The sequence below is a fragment of the Prinia subflava genome, chromosome 19 (genome assembly GCF_021018805.1).
Source record: "Prinia subflava isolate CZ2003 ecotype Zambia chromosome 19, Cam_Psub_1.2, whole genome shotgun sequence".
Classification (NCBI taxonomy): Eukaryota; Metazoa; Chordata; class Aves; order Passeriformes; family Cisticolidae; genus Prinia; species Prinia subflava.
In genome coordinates, this window is record NC_086265.1 from 2,100,340 (window position 1) to 2,113,475 (window position 13,136).

The following is a 13,136-nucleotide window of genomic DNA, read 5'->3' on the forward strand; positions in this document are numbered from 1 at the left end:
GATTCAGGAGACTACTGTCATAACTCCTTGGACAAGGTTAGCAGCTGGTTTATAGCACATAAATTTTCCTGCAGCCACTCCAGGGTGCAACAATGCACCTGCAGCCTCATATTTACAACAAAACCTCACGCAATTAACATTTTTTATACCTGGACTGGCAGAACAATATAACCCCGTTCTTGCAGCACTTGTTCTACAGCATCATTAAAGTCAGGGTAGCGGACTCGAGGGCAATCCAGGCCAGGGAACAGGTCTGAGATTAGGCCCAGGAAGAGAGGAACATCTTCAAACACAAATTTAGGGAGATTCATATCTCGCAGAGCTCTCATTAGTACAACTTCCTAGACAAAACACAGCAAAATCAATCTTTACCAGACACTAATCAGCTAAAATGAGGTACTTCAAAACTTTAAATCTTTAAAAACTATTGCTCGATTATTTCAGTACAGCTTTTAGAATGTTTTTTGTCATCAATTTCTAGTGGAAACAACAGAGGTGATTTTAAATGGATCAAGGATATCAATAACTAAGAATAATACACTGCTTTTTTTTACCATGATAATCAAAAGCCAAATGGCTGCAGTGGCCACACCACACCTTCCCTGAGCTGGAGCACTCACTGTTTAAAAACCAGGTTTTGCTGGTCATCCAGAGATATTCATCTGGCTATTTGCATCCTGGACTTAACAAGCAGGAAAATATCTCATTTTCCATAGCTTTCCCTACTTTAACTGGAGTTATAATGGCAGAGAGCACAATGAAACTCAATAAGAATCAAGTGAAATAATAAAACAACACCAATGTTCCTATTTGCAAACCAGACAAACTACATCAGACGGGGAAGCACATCTCCTTTCTAATGAAAAGCATTGTATGTCCAGGGTAACTAAGCAGCAAATCTACCTCACTGAGCTCTGCTGATCCTCTTTTCAATTCTCCAGCCATTACCAACACTGACTTAAGGGCCCGCAGTCCAAAATCATAGTGATGCTGTTTAGAAAGCTGTTCCCTTGCCAGCTTGTACAGCACTGTCATCTTTTTGGCAAGGACCTGTTTGAGATTTAATTTAAATGATCACGGATGTGGACATTTTTATTGGCCTGCAAACATGGGTGGGTACATGGGAATGGGGAACAATAGAATTTTCTTACCTTTGCTGTAAGGAAGCCTTCAGAAAACAGCATTATTTCACAGATCTGCTGAAGATCTGGTACAATAACGACCACAGGCCTGAAGAGAGCTTTTACAGACTCAGGGAGCTCAGTCCGGCCAGCATAACCAGGATTCATTGTAATAAAAATGCCAATACGGCTGTCAAGGGAAATCTCCTGTCCTTCAAACTAAAGGCATAAGAAAACATTAGAACAATGTGAATTAGGAACTAAAAAGAAAATACTATTTGCTCAAAGAGAAAACCAGTAATACTGGGGCACCCTCTTAGGACAAAGTGCTAAAATATTCAGCTTTAGACAGTTATCCTATACAAATAGTGGGATGAATGTACCTTCTAAGATATTTCACAAGCCTCAAATTTTCTATCAGAGGTTTTTGAATTCCATAAGCATCAGTAAATAAAGCCTCAGTAAATAAATCCTTACAATCCACATCAAGTTAAATTACTCCTGTTCCTCATTACTACTAGACTATTACCCCATTTACTTGCTATTATCCTATTAAAACCACTTTTATCTTGCTTCACAAAGGAAGAACCTAGCAAAGGATTAGGCAATCAGCAAGGATTTAACATCTTTCAAACCAAAAGTACATACTCAGGAGTTTAAATTGTTCAGCACAAACTGAATTACAGAAGCAGCAGCCCTTTGATCTAATGATGGGGTCTAACCCTGTATCTTGGTCTGAAAACCAAGATCAGCCTTCACAATTACTCTCCTTTTTTAATGTTTACCTGAAATCTTTTCCATCCATTCATTAAAGCATTTCGGATGGTCTGAATCTGGGAAGAAACAACTGAAAGCACAGAAGCGTCGATGCGATTGAATTCATCAAAGCACCCCCATGCACCACACTGGGCAAGGCCTGAGAAGATTTTACCCATTGCCTAAAAGGAACAACAAGAAAACTTCTCAGCAGTGGCTATATAAAACATTCAGCATCAAAAAACTTCAGAACACACTAAAATTCTTAATGGTGGGTAAACCTCTGGATGTTTATCAGTCATAAGGTCTTGCAATAATTACTTGCCAAATCATTTAGATTGCTTATCATAAACCTGAACACATACCATACAGTCATTGCTCTCCTACTTGAAAGGGCCTGAAATTCCTTCAGGAATTTATTCAAAAGCAACAGTTTTTACTAAATTTAATTATCAAACAGCAGGGTATCTCTAAGGGAGATACTTATGTAGAAGTTCAGAGTATGTCCTTATCCTGGGCACTGATAAAGAGCAGAAATTGGCATTTTATCAGAGAACAAAGATCTTTAACTCTTACTTTGAAGTCCATGCCTTCTCCACAGTTTGTCACTACACACAGCAAGCCCAGTGCTTTGGCCAGATCCTTGGTTGTTTCTGTCTTCCCTGTTCCTGCCGGCCCTGCTGGTGCTCCTCCCAAAAACATTGATAGGGCCTTTGAAGACAAACCAGAAAGCAAAGCAAAGCTTGGATCAGATTTATGTTAGGTTGGTAACAAAACCACAAACGAACCATTGAGTACGAAAAACTTTAAACTTTATCTGTGAACAGATACATTGCAGCAATGAGGTGAGAAGGATATCACAACCGATTTCAAACATCTTAGCATTCACACTGGGAGACAGAAGGAAGAGGCAGCAAAACAAGACGTGATTGTTGAGGTGTAACAAGGGCTTGTGAGCAAGCTGTCCCTGAGGGCACACCTGAGTGAGGGTGAGGTAGATGCGGTCGGTGAGCGGGGTGATGACGAGCCGCCCGTTGAGCCCCATGTACTCGTAGCCGTAGCCGAAGGCGCCGGTGCACTGCCGCACCACCAGCTCGTCCGGCTCGCGCTCCCAGTAGAAGCGCAGTTGGCTCTCCCACTCGAACTCCTGAGCCTGCAGGATGCTGCACGACACAGCTCACGTGAGCCAAAAGGATGCCAGGGCCACTTCTGGATGTGGTGTTTGCTCAGGAGCTGGGGGTGGTGTTTACCTGTCTCTGACAAACACGTCGATGATGTCCCTGGCGTGCACGTCGATGATGAGAACAGTGTTGTATTTTTTCCTGTCATTTTTGCTCAAGGGCATTGAAATGCGGGTAACCAGCTCATCGATTTGCTTGTGCATTTTTTTAGCATAAAGTTTCATTGCCTGCTTTTCTCCCATTTTCACTTTCCGAAAGACATCCTCTACCTGCCAAGTCCACCACACTTGATTAGCAGCAAGCACCATCATGCCTTGGAAGAGCAACATCCAATCAACTCTGTGGGAAACACATATAGTAAGGGAGGCTGAGTTACTGTTTATTTTAAGTAATTGATGAGGAAAGAAAAAAAAAGCAAAACAACAAAAAACAAGTTCCTCTTGTTCCTGCAACAGCTACAAGCTTTTCAGAGATATACAGAGTTCTATCAAAGTATGCTGTGGGTTTTCAAAAGCCTAGGAAATATTCTGATGGAAAAGCTGCTTGTTCCACATACAAAGTTGCCAACTGGTATTCATCGTGAGAAAAACCTACTGAACACACAACACCAAAAATAAAACTCAAGATTCTTCATGGTTGGTTAAAATAGTACATGGGAATGTATTCATATCCCTCCACATAGAGAAATACAGATTAAATTGTGTAGGAATTGTAAAACTATGCCATAACTTTTCTGTATCACTAGCATATCAGGTTCTTTGTGTTATCCTTGACACAGATTGTTTCACCTGCTCCTGTCTTCACAATATCGAAAAATGGCTTCCTTGGTGAGGCGCCTGTTGGTCCGTCTCATTTCCTCCAGCACTGCTGTCATCCAGTTCTCCACTCTGCCCACAGCAGGGACATCCTTCTGGAACTCCATCACCTCCCCCTCAGCTGAGATCATGGCTGTGGCAATCTTGTCATCATTGCTGGCGTCCTTGAACCTCAGCGAGGCTATATTATCAAACATCTGAAATGCACCGACAAAGAAATTCACCGGCATTTTAGGAACAAAGCCTCCAGGATGTGAGTGTATGCAGCCCTGGCTCTCCTCCAGAGAAATGGATCTTGCTCCTGAGTAATCAAATACAAATGCTGATATATAGCCCAGCAGGAGAACTGCAGAATATCAAGCAAATAATCAGGCCCAAATGGTAGTGATTTTTTTTTTTACCCTAGAAAATAAGAGCTAGGAGGAACTACAATCTATGAGGAAAGTTCTTTAATGATAAATCATTCTGGTGTGTCTTGAATGTTCCTCCACCATAACTGCCACCAACCAGTGTGAGAGGCAGCAGAGACTGTGCATCAGATTTGATCTGGTTATTCAGAAGCTTCTTCATGATGCTGCCAGGATTCTCTTTGCATGCAAAAAAAATATCCCTGCATCCTTAGTACAGTCTGTTAAACTTTTTAAGGCACCTAAAAGCACAAGGCACTGTGGAAAGCCAGACATTGTACCTTTATCATGTGTTCCTGGACACAGAGTGCACTGCTGCTGCCAAGGATACTGAGCAACTCATCATCAGATATAAAGAAAAATCTCGGGAAAGCGTTTCGTTTGGAATCCAAATAATCATTCAAGCTTTTCTGGCATTTCTCCAGCACATTGTTTATATGATGGAAGTCTGACAGACGATTTGGGACTTCACAGCAATTTTTTATTATCGGGTCTTTTACAGTTTCATCCATTATCTATACAGGGAGAAAAAGGAGTTTAGAACATGTTGAACAGCAAAAGTTTATATTAAATTATATTTAGTTTATGACAAAGCATGCAAACAGCACAAGCAGTACAGATCCTTATGGAAGTAAATCAAAGGTTTTGAAATGGTTTTGAGATAGTTTTGTGGTGCTGCAGTGCTGTATGAAAACATGAAGGTAGTTTTGGAGATAGAACTGTAAAAGCAAGTGTAAGCCAGACAAGGCTGTATCCCCAGTCAGGCCAGCTTAAGCACATACCTGACTCTGCTCCTGTGCACAATGGTACTTGAAGGAGTGATCAATCATATTTCAAAATCACAGTACTCTCTCAGTTTTGCACATGGGAAACAGAAAATTAAGCCATATCCATAGCAGGAATATGTGTTCAGTATGGGAACAGTGGCATGAAGCAGAAAAGCCTTTTTAGCATGAACCTAGGTCCTCAATCAATAGGAACACATCTAAACTTCTTCTTATCAAGGTAAAAGTAAAAAGTTGTAAACAATGAAAGGAAAAGAAGATTTTGCCTATCCCATGCTGCCAGCCAAGGATCTCACCTCTGCCCATCTTAGCTAAATAGGGAGAATTCTTCTGGTTATGACAGATGTAAAGTAAAACACAAAATCCCTGGGTTCCCAATCTCACATTCAATGAATTACAGCACATCATTTTCAGTATTACACGTCACAGAAGACTATAAGCAACTGTGGAACTGGAAGCAAAACGGACTAAATAATTATAGTCATCATAAGTCTGTTACTTGCCTGTTTAAACATCTTGTCTACACGTTCAAATATTTTGACTTCCTCTGGAAGCTGTGCTCTGATATCTGCACTAACAAAAATGCTCTCCAGGTACATCCATTTTCTCTGAACTGATATCCAGATCTAAGAAACAAATGTTATCGTAAGAGGAAACAGAAGTACAGTGGAAAATTTGGATTATAAATAATAAACATTAATTATTTAGTCCAGTACTTTCCTCCTACCTCGCTCACTTCACCAATCAATGACAGAGTTTTTTCCCATTTTTGAGCGGATGAAAGAAAAGGACCCACAAATCGACTGCCCAAAAAACTCTGAAGATTGACATTGTTGTCATCAAGAAGCTCTAAAATTTCCTCTACAGATCCCAGAATAAAGCCTCGTGTCTCAGTGCCTTTGGTGTATTCTTCTACAGGGAATTTCATATTTTCCCACGTTTCTATTATTTCCTTGATTCCCTGCGTGTGAACATAAAAAGATGCATATTTCAGTCTTCAAAAACTGGAGAACTATAATCTTAGCAAAAAAATGAAATTGCTAATCCAGCAAAATTTTTGCACATATTTCCTAACTCTGGTTTATAAAGAAGGGTCTATTTCAAAGCATGACAGCAAGAGAATGGCTCCTTCTTCAGAACTATTTTCATAAGACAAACTTTCTTACTGTAATCATAGAAATCCAATATGCTGCTGCCAAACCCAGTTCTGCAAGGATCCTCTGCCAGTAGGAGCTCATTAACAGAGCTGTAGATCTTGGCTCATGTAGCTCATGGCACCTCCCCAAAGATGGCCAAACTTGCAGTCATGCCAAATTACAAATATTAAATAAAACTGATTGCTGTCATCCTTGTCTTTTTAGTTTTACTATGATTCTATAATTCAATACATTACCTTCTCAATGGTAAGTTCTTTAACAGCAGTTCCAACTATATCACTAATAACCTCCTTGTATTTGTGAAGTTCCATGGCAAACATATTTTCCAAAGTGAATGTTTCTGTTTTCATTTCAAACCTTGTTCCTGTTTTCTCCATAAGGTCTTCCCAATGCCTGTTTTAAATTAACACATCAGTTTAACACCATGATACAATAAAAAACCAAAAACAACTGTAATATATAATCATGAATTCAGGTTTAACATTCTGATGTTTAAACAAGAACTACTAGTTTGATATAACATATCCCAGTCATGGCAGCACCTTTCATGCTATTACACAAGTTCATTAGCCACAAATAAAGTTCCAAGCTCCAGGACATGGCATGACCCCAGTAATGGAAACTGAAAGTTCTAACATCAAATATTTCTGTATACAGTGATGTAAATAAACCAAAACAAACCTTTCTCTTAAAGCTTTATTTTTCAAATCAAGCAGCAAAGGAATGGAGTTGAGAAATGCCTTCAGTTTTTTATCCAGCTGGACAGCTATCGGCAAACCGCGCACTTTCCTGGGCAGCTTCCGAAGGACTTTCTGAAACCCTTCGGTTCCATCCTGAAGAACCCTGACATTGAGGTTTATCCAGAGAGTCTGAGACCATTCCTCTTTAGCTGCCTGGAAACAAGGACATTAGGAAGGGAAAAAAGTCATATTCCTTTTAGTTTTGACCCCCAAAATGTAATTGTATTAACATTTTACAAACATAGGGAGAGACAAGTTCATGTCCAAGGAAGATTCATAGCCAGACACAATCAGTTGTATAAGAAATAGTAAAAGAGGAATATGGAGAACAGGACCACACTTTACAGGACATTTAAGTTTTGGAAAAATAAAACTTCTTAAGAAATAGTTAAAGCCAGAGATACCCACTGTCACCTGTACACATCCTATATCCAAAAGCAGTTTCACTGAACTGATCAGGAACCACATGCAGTAAAATGCCATCCAACAATTATTAGAGCCTGGGAGGAGTCTGCTCTGATGAGTGGATGTGTTTGCTCCACCATGGATACACTGACAGTGCTGCACTAATATCATTAAAATCATTTCACAGGGCACAGCTTATTGCATGCAAAGGCTTCAGAGCTGACAGTAACCAGGGGGCAATGCAGCCTCTGCTGTCCCCCCCTTTGCTGTGTGTCTGTGCACGAACACGTGTGCCCCTCAGTGTGACACTCACTTTCAGTTGTGCATAAATATCATAGACCTGCTTCAGAGCTTTTGCATCTTCCTGTGCTTTTATTAAGTTTGGGTACGCTGTGGCTGGCAAGCCCAGAAGTTTCTCAGCACTGCCCAGTTCCCGCTGCCTTTTTTCCAGTCTCTCTAATTCTTTTTCAAACAAAGCCATGAGTTCTAGTCCTGGGAAAGGAGAGGAATTTTTCCAGCTAAATCATCACAGGGTGCATGGGAAATAAATAAGACAGAATTTGCAGATAGTCTGTAAATATTCCAGTACTAAAATTGTTCACATTCGCAGCTGATGAGTTTGTGTGTTAATAATGAAAGCATAATTTTCTTGTTTTACATAAAATTTGAATTACCCGAAGACTAATATTTTCAAAACATCACACAGTAATCCATTTACCTTTATCAAGATCATCCCCAACAGCACCAGGCCCCTCAGTCAAGAGTTTCTGTAAGAAATCTTCTGTCTCTTTGCTGTAGTCCTCAACTTGTTGCTGTGTCACCTAAAAAGAACAGCATTTAAATAGTTCCATTAAATAGTTTCCATTTCTAATTGTTTCCAATACTAATTACAAATATTACCTTTGAGAATGCTTCTTTTATACCTCCTTTACAATCTAGGTTGCGACTGACTTCTGCTGCTTCCATCAAGAGAGTCTCCCACACTTCCCTAAGACTGTCAGAGCTCTCTTGCTCTTCTGCAGGTACCTAAAACAAAACAAGTAGCACCTCTCACAAGACATGAGGAGACACACACTTGCACAAGAAAGTGAGGAATATGTGCTCAATTTATAAATTTGCAAAACACAAAACCAGTCCTAAAGCAACCTTAATCAGATTTAAACACATGCTATATGTCCATTTTAAAGTGGACATACTGATTTGAGAAAGGAATCCCTTCAAACCTCAACAACACTGTAATTCTGTAAGACGCCTTAAAAGGAAAACATTTCTTCATTCACATGTGAGGTATTTGTGCCCTTTCTGATCAATCTGAAAGGTTTGACCAGACGTGCACTTACTGGAATATTGTACATTGCAAGAGTTCTGTATCTCTCCCTGATGTCCAAGTATCTCAGTTCCACCTCCACAGACACGCTTCTGATCACCCCAAATGTGCTCAGGACAACTCTGAGATCGTCCAGGGTTTCAGGAGGTCTGTTCACATTCTCTGATAGTCTCTGTAAAAAGTAAAGATCATTTCCAGAATCAACGCTGACAAAGCAATTGTCAGAATTACAATAATGAGTCAAACACAAACCACAAGCAAATAACACGCCAGATTCATTTTTAGTCTACGTGATAAAGATAACAAAACAAACAAACTGAAAACACCTACCTGAATCTCATCTTGAAGGCTGAAGAGCTCCTCTCTTACTAACTCATTAAGTAACTTCCCAAGTGACATCATCCAGCTCTTAGCATTCTCCTGCACTGCAGAAGCTAAAGGAGCCAGCTGAAGCCTGATAAATTGTTCATCTTTAATCAAGGGCCGTTGAGTCATTTCCTGAACTACCCTCATACAGAACTGCAATTGTTCATCAAAGATAACACAGGCAGGCTTTTCTGCAGCTAAACGAGCCAGGACTGCGTCTCTGTCTGATTTCCACAGCCGGTCATACCTCTTCCATTGGTTCAAATACTCAGTGAGAGAAGCCAGGAGCTTGTGGACGTTCTGAGTGATGAGAACAGCCTGCTCCGTTATCAGAGGGCTCTGGGAGATGTCACTGTAAAAGCTGAATGTGACAACTTCATCCGCCTTGCCGCGCTGAGGAGGGCACTCGATGCACGTGCCGTGCATCCATCGTAGGAAATGCTGGAGTTCCAAAGACAGGGTCAGAAAAGAGTTACCTTGTTGAGTCATTTTAGTTAAATCATTCATAGAATCATTCAGGTTGAAAAGCCCTCTAAGATCATTGAGTTCAAGCAGTCCAGGACTGTCAGGTCACTCAGTAAATCATACATATCCCCCTGTGTCACATCTACACATCCTCCAGGAATGGTGACTCCACCACTTCCAAAGCTTTCTTCCCTTTCAGAGAAGGAATTCACCATTATTTAGTACACAATGTAGGAAGTGGTATAAATGATTTCTCAAATTAATTGTTTTTCTGACAGCAAAAAAGAGATCAGACTTTCCCATCAACTTGAGAAGAGTTAATTTCATCCTAACAAAACTTCTCCATGCATGACTCAATCTGCTTCTGAAATCTCTGCTGAGCAACAACATAACATGGCAGAGAGGAAAAGGTATTGGCTTTGAATCTGAATGCAGCAGTGGAGCACAGCAAAAAAAGCACACTTGAACTACATTTATTCAGTTCAGGTGACATCTGGAATCATTTGTCCATCAGCAGAGGGCAGGAACATTGTCACATTATTTGGCTTCTTTTCAGGAAAGCGGTTCAGTGTGAAACTATTTATGCAGGAAAATATTGCTACATCTTTGCCAGTAAGTTAGATATTTCTTTTAGGTATTTGCTGTCCTAGATGTCTTTCTCCAACATTTTCTGAACTGTTTATTCTGCTGCTTCTAATATAACGTAATGTAATGTAGAGGAGGCCACTCATGTTCCTTATCCCACCAGCTTATTCATACATCAGAAAGCAACATCTGCAATCTGAAAAGTACTTCCTTCTGATATATGCTGATTTACAGAACCAAATCATGTCCTTATGCTGGCAAAACTGCTAAAATGTAATCAACAATTTTACCTGAGTAAAAATTGTATGGATTTTTTCCCCTTGACCATCAGTTTACAAAATTAAGACAGTCTACAAAATTAGAAAAATGTACAGGATATTTTGATTCCAAGATAAAGCAAAATGAATCTCCCCTTTGACATTTATGCTTACTCAAGTATAAAATAAGATTAGTTCATCATAATGACAAGCAAACTCTGGAAACAAAAAGAAATATTTATCAAAAATCACCTTAGTGACTTCAACACAGTCTTGGATAGATTGCATAGTCATTTTTTCAATCTCACTGGCATTAGGTTGCAGGGTTATCTCAGGAACAGATAAAACCGCCTCTATTTGTAACAGTGGCACATTTGCAAGAACAGTTGCATTAAAAGCCTGTAAATTCCTGAGAAAGGAAAAAAAAAAGTGTCAAAGATAGAAATAATCAGGTGCTACCCCAGGAAAATGCCCAAAGAGAGATTACAATTTTCAAGTGTATGCTTAGATCTGTAACCTATCACTGATTCCAGCTGGAAACACTGATATGTCTGAGAGAGAAACTGTCCCACTAAACTGATTTAATGCAAAAGCCTGAGTTGCTAAAAGAAGCTGTTGGGAGGAATGAATGGAGATATTCTGGTGTAAAAGGATCCTGAGACTGTGGTCAACTTCACTGCAAGGGCCCAGACAAGAAATCACAGCAAACTCATCTGAGCAGATTACAGAACAGTGATCATGGCAAGAAGAGATGGCTGGGAAGCTTAGATAAATATTACAATTGCAAGAATACCTTGCTTTGTAAGAGAAGTCTTCATAATATCTTGCTCCAGCAATGGCCTCAGCCACTGCAGAACAAGTAAAACCTTTGTTTTTGGACTCATGTCTCATGCTGTACAGGGAGACACCTGGCACCCAGACACCAAATTCTCAAATCATGTTCTTTAAGAGAACAAAACCTTGATTTTAGAGATGAACCAGGGAAGTTCAACTATACACATTGCAGGAAATGTGTCTTATTTCTCTCTTCTGCCAGTATCCATTTGCTCAGAATCTGAGTTTCCTCTGTACCTTGTTATCAGTTCTCCATTCTTCACAGGAAAAAAATCAGTAGAAATACAAACCTCACACAAACTGCAAGTCACTGATGGGTTCAAAGAGAATGTCAGCACACACACTCATCAACAGAGCCAGGAGAACATGAGGATGACTGGAAACCCATTAAAGCAAACAACTGACTTACTTCACAATTAACTGTGTCAACACTTGGTAAATCCTATTTTCCCAATATGTATAATAGGAAGCTAATTTTGGAGATTTGCCACTGTTTGTATTGGCAACTCGTCTTTCCACTTCTATTAGCAATTGTGGAATTGCAGAGTACTTCCTAACCAGTTGTTCCACCTCCTTTGCTTGTTCACACTTAACATTGTCAAAAAATTCTTTTGCTCCTGCAACAGATACAAAAAATAGCATTATTAACTGCAAAAGATGTAACTGCTTTATACACTGGAATAATTACCTGGGGTTTGTTTGTGAACATGAAATTGATCTTACATAATGATAAAAAAATCTTCACTTATTAATGCTTAATTTATTAATATTTCAGCTCTCTGAAATATGGATTTTGATTGGATTCAATTATTTAATAGCAACCTTTGTACAACTATGAAGTGTTGAAAGAAATTTAATCCATCACCCACTCAAGTGACAGAGAGATCTGGCAGACAACCAGCTCACTGCCATTTCCATCTGAGGAAACCAGTTCCATCCTCCATTACACCCTGAATTACTACTATAAACAATTTTGTTAACAATTAAAAGGGTTTCTCTTGGCAACTAAAAGCACAAAGTAGCAGAAAGAGAAAAAAAAAACAACACAGAGCTTGGAAATGAAAATATACAGACTTACCAGGATGTTTGTCACCATTTTGTGAATGTGGAAACTTAAAGAGATTTGTTGATTCCATGGACTGAAGTTTGCTGCTTATGTCTTCAGAAATATTGTGAATCTGATGGACAAGTAACTCTAACTTCCCAATGGTTTGTGTACATTGGAGAATAAATTCACCAATACCTTGAAATAAATCATCATAACCATTTGGTTTTTTTCCCTTTTAACAAGTATTTCATAAATGCATCAAAATTGCCACAACCAGACTTGCTTTATCTCTAAGAATGACCCAAGGTTCAACAAAATCATAGATTAGATGTTTTCTCAGCTAATCCTTCATCTTGCTCCCTTACAGCTTTTAGCTAAGGGTTTCTAACTGTCTCCAGTGTTTTAAATATAATAAAAACACAAGAAATATCTCCTGCATCAGAGTTTGTCTAACCTGCTATTCTGCCTCTGTGGCAAGGAGATGGATCAGATGTTCTGCCATCACAAGAAATAGACTGCAGAACTGAGGAGATTTTTTTAACCGAAAATAAACATCTAAGGCCATTTTAAAACAGTATCACCATTACCTACAGACTTCCACGTGAGTCTTTGGTGTCCTGATTTCAATATTCTCCAGAGTTCTTGGACATACTGATCAAGCAGTTTGATTTCTTCTTCATTCATCATCTCCATTAATTTGTGATAGCGATCCAGCATGGCTTTCAACTTACTTGCATACCTAACAAAACAACAAAGCACAAAAATTATGTTTTTCTTGAAAAACAGCTCCAGACTCCACCAAAGAGCAGAGAACTTCCATCGTTCTCAGACTTCCATATAAAGCAAAATTTGCAGAACTAACCAGTGAATGTGTATTGGTTATAAAT

At 39.3% G+C, this 13,136-nt stretch overlaps 1 protein-coding gene across 1 annotated transcript in view; it reads right to left on the reverse strand.

Moving 5' to 3' along the window:
• The window catches only part of DNAH10 (dynein axonemal heavy chain 10), a 50,225-nt gene that overhangs the window by 28,567 nt on the left and 8,522 nt on the right, over positions 1-13,136 (reverse strand). Inside the window, exons 14-35 of the mRNA XM_063415509.1 lie at positions 12,837-12,988; positions 12,280-12,444; positions 11,611-11,818; positions 10,620-10,776; positions 9,025-9,501; positions 8,708-8,866; positions 8,268-8,393; positions 8,086-8,188; positions 7,681-7,859; positions 6,904-7,115; positions 6,459-6,615; positions 5,793-6,026; positions 5,569-5,691; positions 4,562-4,795; positions 3,847-4,070; positions 3,128-3,397; positions 2,857-3,040; positions 2,454-2,588; positions 1,907-2,059; positions 1,152-1,340; positions 904-1,050; positions 150-341 (exon numbers count right to left, since the gene is read on the reverse strand). Coding sequence (XP_063271579.1) covers positions 150-341; positions 904-1,050; positions 1,152-1,340; positions 1,907-2,059; positions 2,454-2,588; positions 2,857-3,040; positions 3,128-3,397; positions 3,847-4,070; positions 4,562-4,795; positions 5,569-5,691; positions 5,793-6,026; positions 6,459-6,615; positions 6,904-7,115; positions 7,681-7,859; positions 8,086-8,188; positions 8,268-8,393; positions 8,708-8,866; positions 9,025-9,501; positions 10,620-10,776; positions 11,611-11,818; positions 12,280-12,444; positions 12,837-12,988 — 4,180 coding nt within the window. The remainder of the gene's footprint in view (positions 1-149; positions 342-903; positions 1,051-1,151; positions 1,341-1,906; positions 2,060-2,453; positions 2,589-2,856; positions 3,041-3,127; positions 3,398-3,846; positions 4,071-4,561; positions 4,796-5,568; positions 5,692-5,792; positions 6,027-6,458; positions 6,616-6,903; positions 7,116-7,680; positions 7,860-8,085; positions 8,189-8,267; positions 8,394-8,707; positions 8,867-9,024; positions 9,502-10,619; positions 10,777-11,610; positions 11,819-12,279; positions 12,445-12,836; positions 12,989-13,136) is intronic.